Below are 16,402 nucleotides of genomic sequence, written 5' to 3' on the forward strand. Positions count from 1 at the left end.
AAATTCTCTGCACAGGACACAGTCTGTTTGGCTGCAATAACTCAGCTAACTGCTAGCAACAAACAGAAGCTATTAAAATCAGGCATCTCAGAAGCAGCTTGGTTAAATGCAGTTCACGCAATAGCGAAATGCAAGATGAAAATAGACATACTCATACTTACACTCTGGCTTATCAAATTTTAAGAAAATGCTTTCTAATTTGTCCTTTTTTCCAATTCTCAGAAATTTTGATTTCTAACAACCAACTTACTGCACATTATGAATGTCCAGACTAACCTCTTTGGAAGAATTATGAGCTCAGACTGAACACTCAAAGCTCAGCATTGCCACGTGTACCTGCTATGTGGATCCAATGCCTCTTTCCCTTCTCTTTGAAATCTCTTCTTATCAGTCAGTCATCCTCAGAGTTCAGCTTATTCAGGCTTTTTTGTTCTTTCATAGCCTGAGCTAGCTGTGTCTTCATCTGGCTTGCATTTCCCAATTAATGTCTCTTCTGTCTCTTTTTTTTCCTTGCTGGTTTGTGTGCATCAGTTCCCAACCCAGTTTTTGAGATTTGCTTCTGTTTGACTTCTCTGGCAGTCAAACATACTCATCATCTTCTTTTCCCATTAAAAGTTAAGAAACAATTGCTGTTATAATTTACATTCTTTTCATTTTACAATGATAAATATTACTTCAAGTTCAATTCCTTCTTCCTTGCTTACTTTGCCACAACCCTCTCTTGAGTGCACTGTACAATATAGCCCTATGTCCCTTGTCTGCCTTCCTGTTGGATTAGTATCCCTGCTCTAGCGTGCCTATGCTTTTTAATTTCAAGATACTAATTTCAGTTGTAGCTCTGAATACTACAACTACTCAGTTAGTGTCCACTCTTACCGTTCACCATCCAAATCACTACTAAAGATACAGACATCGGCGAAGAAAAGGCCTTGTTTGAGACCCTTTGGATGCTCACATCCAGTAGCAGTAAAGAATTTTTAAAGAACTTCTGTTCATTAAGCCTAAACACATTATTCTGACCTATAATGTAGTTATCTATTGTATGCAACATTAACTCATCTACTGAGGGATGTAGTGTGAAGATGACCAATAACTGCCCACTTAAAGCCAGCTTCTGTTGAAGCTCTGCTTCAGCTATTGTGACAAGTAGGTGTGCTCTGAGTCATGAACTGCATAGGAAATTGCACACGGTCTGACAGGGGAGATTGCTCTTCTTTTCTCCAATATTAGCCCTTGTAGAACAGGGCAAAGCACGTGTTCAGAGTTGGCTCTGTAGCTCAGGCTGTCCCCAGAAATGCACCAGTACTCCTCGGAAGAACTGTGTCTTGCTTATTTTGTGTTACTCAGGTTTTGTTACTTTTTTTTCTAATTGGATTAAGCTTTGTTTTTTGTGTTGTGGTTTTTTTGTTTTTTTGGGTGGTTTTTTTTGTTTTTTGTTTTTTATTTAATGACTGTTTTATGTGGTTAAAGTTAGTTTTAAGTGATGATATTGGAAAACTGTTGCTGAAAAAAATTGGTAGCGTTAATTAACATATTACACAAGGTCCAGTTACTTTGCTGTCAGTTAATTTGCACATCACCTCTGAAGAAGCTTTTCCTTTCTATGCCATCTGAATCTCTCTTGTTTATATTATGCAAGTTATCTCTTGTCCTATAGCAACAGCAAGACAGTTTCCAGAACAAGCATTCAGGTTATCCCATGGCTGTTTCTTTTGAGGGTATATTCCCATTCTTTGGTAGACAGTAGAAGTAGATTGGTTAATCCTGAAGTACTCATTTATGATGTGTCTGAGATGTTCTGAATTTTGTCAGATGTTAAGTAAGAACTTCTTTTTGCATAGCTGTCATATGTAAAGCTTTAAGTATCTATTAATGGCTATTGGATTTAAAGGGGTATTTTATATCACAGTTCTGAAATTTAGTCTTTGGTCTAGATCAGTCTTCCCAAGAAGAGCTTTGAGGTAGCATAGCAATGCAACACTGGTGGTGCAGTTGCTTGTGCATGAAAGTGTTCCTAGAAGTTAAATGTATGTGCAAATTATTAATTTATTGAAGAAGATGCTTTTCCTTGCTTTCTAAATAATAGGAATATTGCCAAATATTTGCTGTATCTCTTTGGGCTTTTTGATGTCCCTGCTATGTTTGCAGAGGGAACATTCAAAGTACTATTAAGAAGTAAATCTGTTTCTTGGGTCTTATTGTAGTAAGTATTGCCTTACACAGGAAAAAAAAAAATCAGGTATGCTTTTGAAGTGATTTCAGTAATGGTCAGAGAATAACAAAATTTACTTAAATAAAGTACCAAGACTAGAAGAGATGATGCTGAAAGAAAGAAAGCTTACATGATGTTTGTGGTACAATCAAAGAAATTTGACATAGTAAGTGTGCCACCAGCCAGTAGTAAGAAATGTACAGACTGCGGTTTGTGTAGATTTCATTCCTCTAGCTGTGGAAGTGTGAATTCATGTTTTCCTTCAGATATCTGGTAAGAAATTGTTTTTATTTAAAAGGAAGTGTAAAAGTCTGGGCAAGAGAAGTACAGTAAACAAGGAGAATGTGGCTGCGGAAGAATAACGTGCTCAAAGAAAGGAGGCACCATATAATGGCTGGATTGTTTCTACCTTTTAAAAATTGCCCCAACGTTACAAGTCAAAAATAGATCATTAAAGGGGAATCCTAAGTTTTGTTACATTCCTTCTAAGGAAATTAATATTTATAAAATACTCTTAAGCAAGTCATGTAAAAGAATATCTGGACGTGATTACATGTACTGCAGATCTAGAGAGCATTAGCACATGATGCATTTCAAACATTAACAAACATTATGGCTTGTGGCCATCTAGTGGTGAACCTTTCTTAGATATACTAACATCATGCAGAAGTTGGTTTAACTAAGCCAGTAGCTTAGTCCAAAACTGAATTATAAAAAAATAATAATTCCCTGTAGCTTTTTCTGTTTTGCACAAGCCATTTTTTACAAGAGGATAATTCCCTTTTTTTTTTTTGGACTTGAAGATTAAGTAATTGTTGGTGTTACAGATCCTTTCTGACAGCCAGCTTTAACGTAAAGTTTTTAAACAGCGGATTTTCAAGATGCAAAAAATTCTGTTAAGTGTCTTTGAAGTATACATAAATTCTGAATACAGTGAATATTCCTTAATATCTTTGACTCACACGAAATTTGACAGACGATGTACTGGCTGTCCTGCTTAACTCCGTGTTAGGAAATTGCATTGGTGAAAGTTAAAATGTACCTAACATTTTTCTCAATGAGCTACGGTTTGAAATGTTGTGGGCAAATTATTTCTCTCAAATGACTTGATGTAAGCATCTTTAGGAAACAGTATAGCAGAACCATGGCAAGGCACATATTGAACAAGATTATTCTGCATGGCTTTTGAAATCTGCTTAACTTCTGATGTCTACTGAATTCCTAAGAAATGAAAAACCGAGATTTTGTTTACATTCAGTGATCCATTGAGAGTGCCAGTGGCGAATGTAACTGTTTAGTTTTATTTTCTCTAGCTCATGACAAATTCTGAAAATATGGTAGGTTTTAATTATTGATTATTTCATTGACTGGGAAATGGATTCTGCAATAATTTTGACTTCACCATTTGTTTCTTCCATCAGTGCCATTTTTCATTTGCGACCATTCCAGCTAGCAGTTCTCTGAATTTTTGGTGCTGACATACACTTCTGCTCTTTCTTTTTTTAAATAGCAGTAAACCTTTCTTCTGCTCAATCTGCAGATTTCACCAGGATGTCAGATAAACATAATAAAACAAAAATACATGAACTCACTATCCAGCATGCCACCATCCATCCATTAACATCAAACATAACATCAGGATGGTACCAAGTTAATGTGTGTAATGGTTTGTTTCATTTTCAGGTATTTGGAGTGGATGACAGCCAGGATTATAATAGGCCTGTTATCAACGAGAACGAGAAAGATTTAGTAAAAGATTGGGCTATAGATTCTACTACAGTAGTACTGGAAGAAAAAAGACCACTGAGTACAACTGGATTTCTTGACACAGAGGTAGAATTTAATTTTTGATGGTCTTCCTTTTTCTTCCAATAAGACAGAGCACTAATAGTTGACCAATAAGTATTAAGCAGCAAACAAAGCCTTTCCTAGAAAATATTGGCTTAGGTCTATAAGTTTACTTTTCTTCATTCTTTATTGCATTACTGAAATTTCTATGTCCCAGTTTCCCAAGTTAAATTGGGAAGGTATTAAAATTTAGAAATATGTTATGTGCATTCAATGAGGGACAGAAAGCCAGCTAGGAAAAATGGGAATGAATGCAAGAACACATTTCAATCATTTATTCAATTATTTTTGTTACAAAGCTGAAGATTTTTGCATTCAGGGTTTCAGTTCTCAAGTGAGATGCTACTCATGATAAGTCGCATACATTATTTGCCTCAGAAGCAGCATAATTTAATCAGTTGATGAAAGATTAGGTAAAGGAAAGTGTCTCTTCTTTTAAATGAATCAGAATATGCACATGAGCTGCATGTTAATCATACTGTATATCGAAATCTTGGGAGACATTCTGATGTAATGGCGGGGGATAAACTGTAACCTGAAATGTGTTAGAACAGGCTCAGACTGGAGCAGAATTAATCAGATAGTGATACACACCACATTTTTTCCACTGGCTGTATCAAACTGGTACTGAAATATCGTACTGTAAATAAGAAAAAGTTAGAAGTAAGGACATTTTCTGGAATATATTAAGAGCTTTAAGTACGAGTATCTTCTGGGTTTGGTATCTTGACTTTTGCTTTCCATAGATAAGTGTACTTTGTAGTTTTTGTCATTAAGTTACTCTGCAATCCTGATACACTAAATATGTAATTCAGTTTAGATTCGATTCTTTGAGTAGTTTTTCTAAGATTACTGCTTCAGTTATTATCATAGCAGGATGGTTGTGTTATATAAAAGAATTTGATGAATTTTGCCTTTCACGATGCTTCTTTGAGTTAATCTGTAAATGAAACCTTACTATCTCACTTCTTCCTCATGACTTTCTGCTCTTTTAAGCCTAATGAGTTTTCAAGATAATTTAAAGTACCAATTTATTTCTATTTCTAGATTTTTAGGGGCTTGAGTTTTTTGTTTTCTGTAAACAGCAGTAGAATATATGATTAATTTTATGACTATATTTGTGCTTTCCACATACTTTACACATTGCAATCACAGGACAAGTTTAAGAACTCTCGTGGCAGTGCCATTCAGAAACTTGGTTTGAATTAGCTTGAAATTACAAAAATGGTCACTTTTTGTTTGCTGAGTAAATAAGCCTTCTTTATGTATCACAGGAGGAGTGGTTTTTGTGGTGTAGTTCTAATTTGCAGGATTATTATGAGGCATCATAGGGAGAAAATGAAAATTGTTTTGTATGTATAGGAGACCAAACCATGTAGATGTAGCACAAATTAGTGCAGTAAGAGACGAGGACAAATGACAATTGGAGAAAAGTTTACCATGGAAACAACAGTATGTCAGTACATATATGGTAGAAAAGGAGAAGTCAGTTCAGAAAAAGGGAGGGGCCTTTTGTAGTGTCATAACAGGGGAACATCAGGAGCGTAACTGTTGGTTCAACTGGAGAGAAGACTGCAATATGTAAAAGTCGTTTTTACCAAAACAGACTGTTATTACTGGAAAAGGGAAAGGCAAGTGTGTTTGATTTGCTGAGTACATGAGCACCATATTTTCATCACAGCTGAGCTTTTCTGCTTGCTCTTTTTGGTAAACCTACTTTGTTACTGAGCTGCAGATCCTTTAAGTGAATAAACGTTATTGAAGGTCTTGACTAAACAGTCAAGTGATATTGGGGTAGCTCGCTGTTCCAGGCTTGTATTCTTTGCCCATCATGGCTGTGCCTGTAGATATTTTGAAGAAACAGATGAAATCATAAGATGTTTGACATAGAAAAAGAGATTACAGTTTTGTAACTCAGAAATGATGTCTAGGGAAATTAATGTTTTATAAAAACATTTAGGGGTTGAGAGATTGTTCTGAGCTTAGATATGTTGACTTTACAGACCGGGTTATAAATAGCTCGCTTTGAAGAGAATAGAATTCACTTCTTTTACAAAGGAAGTCTCACTTTTTGCTTTGATGTGATGAGCTTTGATTCTCTAAAGTTTTGTATGTCAGGAGAGCAGATGAAACGCAGAGTAAATGTCTTACCACAGTTGCACTAAGCCTGCATGCATTTGCCTTTTCACAATTATAGATTAGACAGTAAAAACACTGTGTTCATATATCTAAAATATTTAAACATTTTTATTTTTTATATTATAAGCTGAAGAAAGAACAAAAGTTAAATGATAGCGAACAAAGAGAGTAATTTTTGCTGTTAAGTTCTGATTATATGAGCTTATTTCATAAAACTAATGCAGTCTTTTGAGCATACGTCCACCTGGCTTGCATTTAATTTTCAGTGACCAGTTCTCACTTTATGCTAGCTATTGTTCTTAAATCATGGACATAATGTATCAATGTTGGTTTTGATGTGCTTGTTAAGGAAATACTTTTTTATTTTGCTATTTACAGTGTTCCTTGTTTTGAACACCCGTTTCATGTCTTTGCTGTTGAAGTGCTGATACTGCAAACACAAAATAACTTCATGTAAATATTTGCTGTGTTGCTCCTTAAAGCTGGAGAAGAGCCATGTCTATTCAGAGGCTTTATGTCCTTTTGTTTGTCTATTCTAATTACACTAATTTCATATCCTTCTGTAGAGAAACCATTGAGTATGAAGTTTGATATTGGCTTCTTGTTTGAAATTAGAAGCTATGATTAAACGTAGGATGATTATGTTAGCAGTGTCCTATGGCTGTGAAAAGGCAAGCACTGGGCAATGCATTAACAGCAGAAATAGGAAATCTTGGCACCGTGATGGGAGATGGCAGTGAATCTCCAGAACATTGGCAAGGGACTTGTTACTGTGCTTGTTTAGGAAAGGAGAATTCAAAAGTAGAGAAGGAACAAAGAGGTTTACTCACATTATTAAGGGAATAGAGATGCACATTACAAGAACAAATTGATACAATTCATTTACTTCAGATATGTGGTAGCTGACGTGGATGTGGTTGCTGGATTTTGCTGTGTAAGTATAGTAAATGCAACAGAAGGAAAAAAGAACTATTGTGATGCACCATAAGTTGCTGAGGTATGCAGGGAGGAAGTTAGGAAGGCAAAAGCCCGACTCGAATTTAGATTGGCCACTACAGTAAAAGAGAATAAAAAATCCTTTTACAAATATATCAGTGGTAAGAGGAGAACCAAGGAAAATATCCACCCCTTACTTGATGCAGCGGGGAATGTGGCCACTGGGGATAAGGAGAAGGCTGAGGTCCTCAATGCCTTCTTTACATCTGCCTTTAATGGGCAGAACAGTTGTCCTCAGGGCACTTTATGCCCTGATCTGAAAGTCTGTGGTGGAACGCAAAATACACCCTCATTGATTCAGATGGAGACGGTTAAAGAGCTCCTCTTCCACCTGGACTGCTACAAGTCCATGGGACCAGATGGCCATATCTTGAGTACTGTGTTCAGTTTGGGGCTCCTCACTACAGGAAAGATGTCAAAGCCCTGGAATGTGTCCAGAGAAGGGCAACAAAACTGGTGAGGGGTCTGGAGCACAGGCCTTATGAGGGAGCCAGGGAGCCAGGACTGTTTAGCCTGGAGAAGAGGAGGCTCAGGGGAGATCTCATTGCACTCTACAACTTCCTGAAGGGAGATTGTGATGAAAGGGGGGAGGGTTGGCCTCTTCTGCCAGGCAACAAACAGGACCTGAATAAATGGTCTTAAGTTGTACCAGAAAAAGTTTAGATTAGACATAAGGAAAAACTTTTTCTCTCAGAGAGTGGTTAGGCACGGGAATGCTGCTCAGGGAGGTGGTGGAGTCTCTGTCCCTGGCAGTGTCCAAGAGGCATCTGGATGAGGAGCTACAAGATACGGTTTAGTGGTTTGTGGTGGCAATGGTAATGGGAGGATGGTTGGACTAGATGATCTTGTAGGTCTTTCCCAACCTTGTGATTCTATGATTCTATGCATATCAATGTTGTTCCATGAAGAACTATGGAAACGTTGTCTATGAGTAAAGGATATAAACTTGGGGGAAAAAAATCAGCACTCACAGAGAAATATGGTTCAGAAACAGAAGAAGGGAGAGGCACAAAAAGACTTTCAAGGTGTCTCTTAAATGTTTGAAAAGATGGCATAGTCAAATATTTAGAACTTGAGGTGACTGGAATATGTATCTAAAAAAACTTATTTGGTTTCTATTTACTGAAATTTTTTTGAAATTATTATAGTGCTCTGACATGCCAAGTAGCGAGGATACTTTTAGGCGTTGTGCTTCTGCTGTGTCTTTTTTCAGATACACAGATGGAAGCTCTGTATCTTCAGGCTGAATAATACATTTCATAAATCCATGAGTATTTTTTCTGTGGATGTATCACTCAGATTTAGTTTGAATTTTGATTTCTAATAAAGGAAAGCAGATTCAACACAGAGTTAAAATGTTGGTCTTCTTTTGTCAGCCTGGCACTTCTGAAAGGCTCTTGGTCTTAAGGGAAGACTTAGAGGACTGCTTATTGAAAGCCTGTAAGATGCATGGATTATAAGGAGAAAATTAGGATGACTGGATGTGAGATTTTTAATGCTATATGAACATTTCACATCTGGATATGTTAGATTATATTATGGAGCTACATATTGCTTTTAATAAAAGACAGGGATTAAAATATCCTTTTTTTTTAACTAGTAGTAAAAGGAACTTCATAGCTTTGTTGCTTATGCTTCTATATATAGAAAATTGACAAAACACACGTTTGCATCCACTGCTTTGTAAGAAATGTTTTTTTAACAGTGTTACCATTGATTTGCAAAATCTTTATACTTCCCTGCAAAATGCAATTCAGATTACTGATTAGTTTTTGGAAATCATATCAGTGCAGTTGCTTAGATGAAATACAAACACAATAGCAAAGATAAGTAGGACTACTGTCATATCTGGTTTAGGCTGTAATTAATTGCTTTAGTGGGGACAGAGAAACAAACCAGAAGTAGTTTAGAGATTTAAGAGATGAAAAAAGGTATCAGCAATAGGAATTCTTTTTGTTGTCAGTGCCTAAATGCTGCTTGTTTTTGCGTGTTTTTTGTTAAACGATTCTTCCTGGCAATCTTCCTTACATCATGTTCAGAAATGATTATAAATAACTGAAACATTGAATTGCATTACTTCAGTGTTGTTAGATTTGAATTTTGTAACATTTTGATTCTAAGAAATTATTTCAGAATGTGGACATTTCTGTGGTAGTTCTTGGAAGTGATTTGATACATCTCCAGCATAATACTTTTGTAACAAACTTAACTAGATTCACAGTGCTTTTGTTTGCATTAATTAAAGTCACGCATATGATTAAGAGACATTCAGGAATTTAAATTCAAGTTGTTCTTAATTAGCTAAGTAGCTTAATTTAAAAGAGGTTCTTGTACATTACGGGACACCTTTTCAGCTTCCCATTTTTACTGAATTAATGTCGTAGAATTTATACCATTAATTCCTGATCAAAGATTAGAATCCCAGAGTGCCCAATAAATTAAACAGAAGTCTACATTTTTAATATCAGCATCAAGCAGAGCTTCAGGTAAACTCTGAATTAGTTGCTTCACGTTCTCTTTAGAATCAAGTTACACATATCTTCATGTCCTTCCCATTTCTTCCGTTGATCTTGAATTGCGATTTCTGATTTGACTTGCCTATAGTTATGTAATTCCCTTAGTGCTGTGGACAGTGACTTTTTTCATTTCCAGTATTTTGGTTTGAGTCCCGTAGATGAGACTATTTAAACTAGAAAATGTTTCAAGCCTTCATTAGCATTCTGCCCATGTATGCATGTATACATCCATAGTTGTCTGCTGTCTTTGGAGGAACAAGAGAAATTCTAATATATTGGATAAAACAGTAATCTAAGTTATATTTAAAATCTGTATTTGGCAAATAAGTGCTTATCGTACTGTAAGAATAGAGCATGGAGGTGGTTTGAGTTTTATATTTACTTTCATTCATTTTAAAACTGGTCACAGTTTCAAAAGGCTTTTCTATTGGGAAAGCATGTCAGTTTCCTTTTCAGGTCAGCTGTAGGAAAAAAAATAATCAGATAGTGATTGCATTGACTACCTGTTAGCCAGTATGATGGTATAAATCTTTCCTTCTTTCATCATTTAGGCAGGACAAATTATTTGTTCTTTCCGTCACAATTTCTCTTTCCCTTTCAGTCCTTAAGGAATTCTTTTTGTACTGAAGTAAATACAATGTATCTCGACAAGGCATCTTCTAAACTGGTAAAATGTAACCCGTGTATCTCCTTGAAGCTCATTGTTAATTCTTGCCCACACCCCTACCCACAGTGTTTCTTCCCTGCTCTTTTTTGAAGCAGGCACGTTGTAATGTATTTTCTATAGGTTCTGATGTTTACAATTTCATAGCATGAGAAAATACTGTTTATTGATTTTGAAGGTGTATATAGAGTCATTTATGTTCATGTTCTAGAAAAGGTAGATCTAAAATGTATTGAAGTAAACTTCATTTTGAGTTTCCTCCAGGAAGATAGTGTCTGACGTTTCTAATCCAGGTAAACCTGGAATGAGAACATGACTTTTATCAGACTGTTGTCATCTTTCTACTTTTTTCTCTTCCTTAGGAAGGTTCTGTTGCCCCTGGAAGTAAACGTTGGGTATCGCAGTGGGCTAGTTTGGCTGCCAATCACACACGTCACGACCAAGATGATATCAGATTGGAGTCTCCTGTTCCTGCACCATTAGAAAATGGTAATAAAACAGTTCTTTTTGTCATATCTTCTGATGAAGAAACCTCTGAAATGTTGATGCAGCAGAACAATCTAGTGCACTTCTAATGCTGATTTTTACATGCTGAGGTAGAAGCTACTGTATCTGGCAAAGTAGTTACTTGATTTTCTTCTGTAAATCATGAGTTAAAATAGCTCTTTGTTGCCAAATTGATTACACAGGGGTTTCATTTCCATGCTTTCCACATTCTGAATGGAGAATGCTGTTAAGAAATTGAGAAGTAACCAGCTGTCAGTCTACCACTAGTTATGTTTCTGTCCTGCAGTTCCAGCATTTCCTCTTATTCCAGTTGACTCTGAAATTCACAACAAAGTTTAAAAGATTTTTAAAATGTGAAAAAAAAAAAAAGTGTTTTAAAATTAGAAATGCTTTTCTGTGTACCTCACTTCAGAAGACTCACTACCACCTACAGAACTTGTCCCATAACCTCTTGTTAGATATTGGTGAGTATAATTAATTACTTGTCTTTCTAATAACTTGTTTTTTTTCATGGAGTTACATTCAGGAGAATAATGTATGTTCTCTACTTTCTTTGTTATAGCTGCTGGTTTTCTTCAGATTCTCAAGAATCCGTATTTCTGTTACAATTTCAAATCAAGCTACATCTTTGACCTTTAAGTTAGTCTCTCAGAAGAATGCATTTTCAAAATGATAAAACTAAGTCTTCACTGCGTTCAGATTGGAATCCCGTAATTTTCTCCTTGCTAAGTCTGGAAACTTGATTTCAGCCCTCTGCCCAGCAGGCAGGCTTCTTCAGAGCAAGCTTAAGCTTCCCTGTTACTCAGTTTTCTGTTTTTTTTTTTTTTGTTGTTGGGATTTTTATTGGGGAAGGAGAGAGCAGGGGGAGGTGGACAATTTAGTTGGTTTGTTCCTCACTGCGCACACTCCTTGAGTCCTCAAACAAGTGTAAAAGCATAGCAGCAGAGATTTCTTCAAAATAGTTATCAAGTTTGCATTGCAGATGTGGTAAATAATGACTTCTTTAAAAGGAAAAAAAACAAAACGATATCGTATCCATATTTTACTGTACAAATTATAGGTTTCTTGGTTCCAGGCCTGGGTTATGTGAACTGAACCATTGTTTGAGTTGGTTTATCTTGAATCCCATAGTGATTTTTTTTTTTCCTTTGAAATTCTTTCTGCTTGGCCTGGGCATCTTGATTTAGTTGTAACTTATGTATACCTTTCTTAGGTACATTTGTTGCAGATTTATTTTGCTGCCTTCATATTTAAGTTAACGCTGATAAATGAATTTGCATACTTTGTGTTTATAGAGACCTTATCCATACAATTTATTCTATATTAGAAAAAAGCCAGTTAGCTTCTCCACAAAAGAGTTAGCTTTTCATTCTGTGTGTTGTTCTAATATGAAGAATGGAAGACAAAGGAAATTAATTTTAATCCTAAGGTTGGGTTAATATCTTAAATATTGTATTAAAAAAAAGAAAAAAAACATTACGTAGTACTGTTTACTAACTGAAGCTCTGTTCAGGCTTGTATTCAGCAGATGATACTGTATATGTAAGTATGTTTAATTAAATAACTTTTAAATAATTTAATCATTTGTAGTTATTTTTCTTATTACTTTCTTTTTAAGTAAATGGCATGGTTTTAAAAGATAACATGCGAGGCCATATATTAAAGCAAACAATAAAAAAACTTCCGATTTCAGAGCCTCATTGTATTGTTTTCAAAGAAATTTTGCCTTTGATGTTGTGTAGTGTAAATGTCTGTGTCAGTGCATGAAAGAATTCTTACAAGTGACTGCTGCTTCTCTTTGAGCTTTTCTACCCCTTGTAGAGTTCGAACTTTCAATATGTTGTTCTTTAGGATATCAAGTATATGGAAAGGGGGGAAATTAAATCATTTGATGTATCTTCTGCACAGAATAATGGAAATTGAGTAAATTCTATACTACTTGGAAGCATCTGGTGTGAATGTGTGTGTGTGTGTCTGTATAAAAGTACTTAAAATGATGGTGTGATGAGACTGATCCTTTGGACAGTTAACTAGCAAGCTGGGGAACACGTTGTAGTATTTTGATTCATTTAAATTGAAGGGATGAATGCTTTGTTTGCCAGTATGAGAACTTTGATTTAAGTGAACTAACAACTGTAATATGCATCTATACTGCAAGAATTCTGAAACGCTTAAGATCCAAAAATGAAACTTGTATTTAATGTGTATGTCCACAGAACAATTCACAGTCTGCTTTATTGGCTCAGATGCCTGCATTTTCTTCAGAAATGTTAGTAGTTAAACTTCCAGTGGCGTGTATATTGCCATCAACAATGCTGAGTCACTCCACACCTCTACTGCTAAAGTCTTTTTAGTGTCTAGATATCTGAATAAAATAAGTAAATAAATAAATTGACCTTTTAGGTACATCTGGGATAATTCTGTCTTCACAGATATCAGTTATGCTGATTGATTTTTGTTGAACCTTCAATATATTTTTTAATTTACAAGTGTGACAGTTCCCAAGAAAAATCATCCAGAAATGTTTAGATTTCAATGATATATCACACTTTTCCAAGTGAATGTCCTAACACAGGTTATACAAGAAAAATGTGCAAGTTGTTTTGCTGCCTTTTTCTAAGGTGTGACACTGTACAAAGCAAAAATAAAAATTAGGAAGGCAGAAGGTAAGTAATTATTTGATTTATTGTAGTAGTTTTATACATACTACTGCACACATACTGTGTAATTGATAATATTCAATTAAGGGATTAGAGAGTTCTTGCAGCGAGGGACACCTTATTCTCGTGGAACAACAAATGTATGTCTATATATATTTTTTAACATAGACACCACTGTAACCTCTGAATTTTCACTGGTGATGATCAAGACCGTGCATGTCATGCTCATAAAAATATGCACCAGTGGAGGTGAACTGCTGTTGGCACTGCTGAAATGCACACTCACCACCTCACTGTGATCACATCCACTGTTTGGTCTCCAGAAGTGTTCAGCAAGCATCAATAAATGTCAGTGGGTGCCATATTTTCTGCATGGAGGAATTCAGTTCCACACTTTGGCTTCATCCACTTCCACATCAGATGCCTTTGTGTCAGACTGCCCCTCTGTTGCCATCGGTCAGACAAGAACAAAATATAATGGGATACTGGCAGGAAGGTTCACCCTCTACTGTCATGCCACCATCATCTGCCTCTGACGTCGTGGGCCAACATAATAAAGCAGGAGACACTACTTTCAGAGCTGCCCTCAGTTGCTCCAGAGACATTTCACAGTTTTATGTTGTTTGAGTAGTGTTATGCTGTCTTAATTTAATGTTTGTGTTTAGCTTGATACTGAATTAATTCTTAGCTATATTTTCTTTTTCATTATTAGACACAGATATCAGTGAGTCTGGTATTTCCATCAGAAGCGCTGGTTCAGCTACTTCTGTGACTAGCCAAGGTGAGCGAAGGAGAAGGACGCTTCCACAGCCTCCCAAGGAGGAGAAAATGAGTGAAGGCTCCAGAACAAAAAGTACATCTTATCAGAGATCAGAAATTGGTGAAAAGCAGGACACTGAGCTTCAAGAGAAAGAAACTCCAGCTCATACCTCAGATACTGACAGCAGAAGTATAGCTAAGTCAAGCAGAACAGTGAATGGCCTTTCACCCAAAGCAACAGGAGAGAAAGTTTTTTCTTCCTCTAGTTCTTCCAGTAAAGAGAGAGCTGAAACTGGCAGAGAAACTTCTGTGGTGAAACAAGCTTTAGCAAAAATTCAACAAGAACGAAAGGAGCAGGGACAGTGGACACCCTCAAAATCTGCTACAAACCTAGTTGAGAAAGATAAGGAGGAGATTGCTGTGCCACGCAAAACTTGGGATATTCCAGACAAAGCTCCTGGGCATGATAAGGCAGCAATGAAGTTAGCACAGAGTGAGGGAAAAAGAAGAAATGAAGAAAGTATTAGAGGACAAAGTCCTAAAGCATCAGGAGAAAAAAAGGAATCTTCAAAACCGTTAGTGAGGCAAGGCAGTTTTACTATAGATAAGCCTAGCACAAATATACCCATAGAGCTTATTCCTCACATTAATAAGCAAAGTGGATCTGCTGCCCCTTTAGCATCTGCAAACAGAATACGTGACAGGAGTGATTCAATGGACACTGATTCCAGTCTAGATACAACGCTCATTTTGAAAGACACTGAAGCTGTAATGGCTTTCCTTGAAGCTAAATTGCGTGAAGAAAGTAAAACTGATGAAGGTCCTGAGACTCCTAGCTATAACAGAGATAATTCCATATCACCAGAATCAGATGTAGATACAGCCAGCACAATCAGTCTCGTTACTGGTGACAGTGAAAGGAAATCCACGCAGAAACGCAAGAGTTTTACAACCTTATATAAAGATAGATGTTCCTCTGGTTCCCCTTCGAAGGATGTTGTAAAATCTTCTGCAACAAGTGCCAGAGAAAAAATGGAGAAGAAAACTAAGAGTCGGTCTTCAGATAGTGGATCCAAATCTGATGCTCGCAAATCAGTGCAATCCAGTGGAAGGATGAGACAACCATCAGTAGACTTGACAGATGATGACCAAACGTCTAGTGTACCTCATTCTGCCATTTCCGATATCTTATCATCTGACCAGGAAACCTACTCTGGCAAATCACATGGAAGAGTTCCTTTTGCCTCAGCAGATGAACTTTTGCATTCTAAAATGGAAGGGAAGTCAGCTAAATCAAAAGGCTCTCCTGTCGTACTTGGACAATCTAGTAAATCTACCACTCTTCCAAGACCTCGTCCTACAAGGACTTCTCTTCTGCGCAGAGCACGACTTGGTGAAGCCTCAGATAGCGAGCTTGCTGATGCTGATAAAGCTTCAGTGGCTTCTGAAGTGTCCACTACAAGTTCTACATCAAAACCTCCGTCAGGGAGGAGGAGTATTTCCAGAATAGACTTACTTGCTCAGCCCCGCAGAACTCGACTTGGCTCTTTATCAGCACGTAGTGATTCAGAAGCAACAATAACCAGAAGCACTGCTTCATGTCGTACTCCAGAAGCTATTATCAGAAGTACAAGGTTGACATCAGCAGAAGCTAGTAAAGTTTCTGCTAGAACTCGAGCCAATAGCATTTCTCGACTTTCAGATTCAAAATCCAAATCTTTGGCTTCAGCTCATAATTCTCCCTCAGGTACGTCTCTGATTATTTGAACTAGTCTTCTACAGTACTATATATACGTATATGTATTTGATATGTGGGTAATCTATTTACTTACTTTTAAGGTACTGTTCTCAGCAAACTGTTGAGTTTTAGTTGACTCAATCTTTCTCTTTCAAGTAGGAGACTTTCTTGGTGATGCTTTTGGATGTTTCTCACTTAAAGTCACAAAGACAAGAAATTTTAATCCTTTAACTTCTTGGATGGAGATATGCGTGTGTGTATATGTATATAAAATTATGTTTGTCTAACTGGAAGTCAATTGCGCTGAGGTATTTGAGTGTGGCAGCACTGATTTGCATGAGAGTGGAATCTCTCAGCTTAAGC

At 36.5% G+C, this 16,402-nt stretch overlaps 1 protein-coding gene across 12 annotated transcripts in view; it reads left to right on the plus strand.

Moving 5' to 3' along the window:
• CEP170 (centrosomal protein 170) overlaps positions 1-16,402 on the plus strand; it is an 81,166-nt gene that overhangs the window by 43,174 nt on the left and 21,590 nt on the right. For 11 of the 12 annotated variants that reach the window (XM_015857627.2, XM_015857631.2, XM_015857632.2 and 8 more), the window contains 3 exons: positions 3,896-4,045; positions 10,738-10,864; positions 14,255-16,048. In XM_015857627.2, the coding sequence (XP_015713113.1) occupies positions 3,896-4,045; positions 10,738-10,864; positions 14,255-16,048 (2,071 nt within the window). The remainder of the gene's footprint in view (positions 1-3,895; positions 4,046-10,737; positions 10,865-14,254; positions 16,049-16,402) is intronic. The other variant, XM_015857634.2, reaches the window with a different exon arrangement.

This window comes from Coturnix japonica, chromosome 3, assembly GCF_001577835.2.
Source record: "Coturnix japonica isolate 7356 chromosome 3, Coturnix japonica 2.1, whole genome shotgun sequence".
Lineage (NCBI taxonomy): Eukaryota > Metazoa > Chordata > Aves > Galliformes > Phasianidae > Coturnix > Coturnix japonica.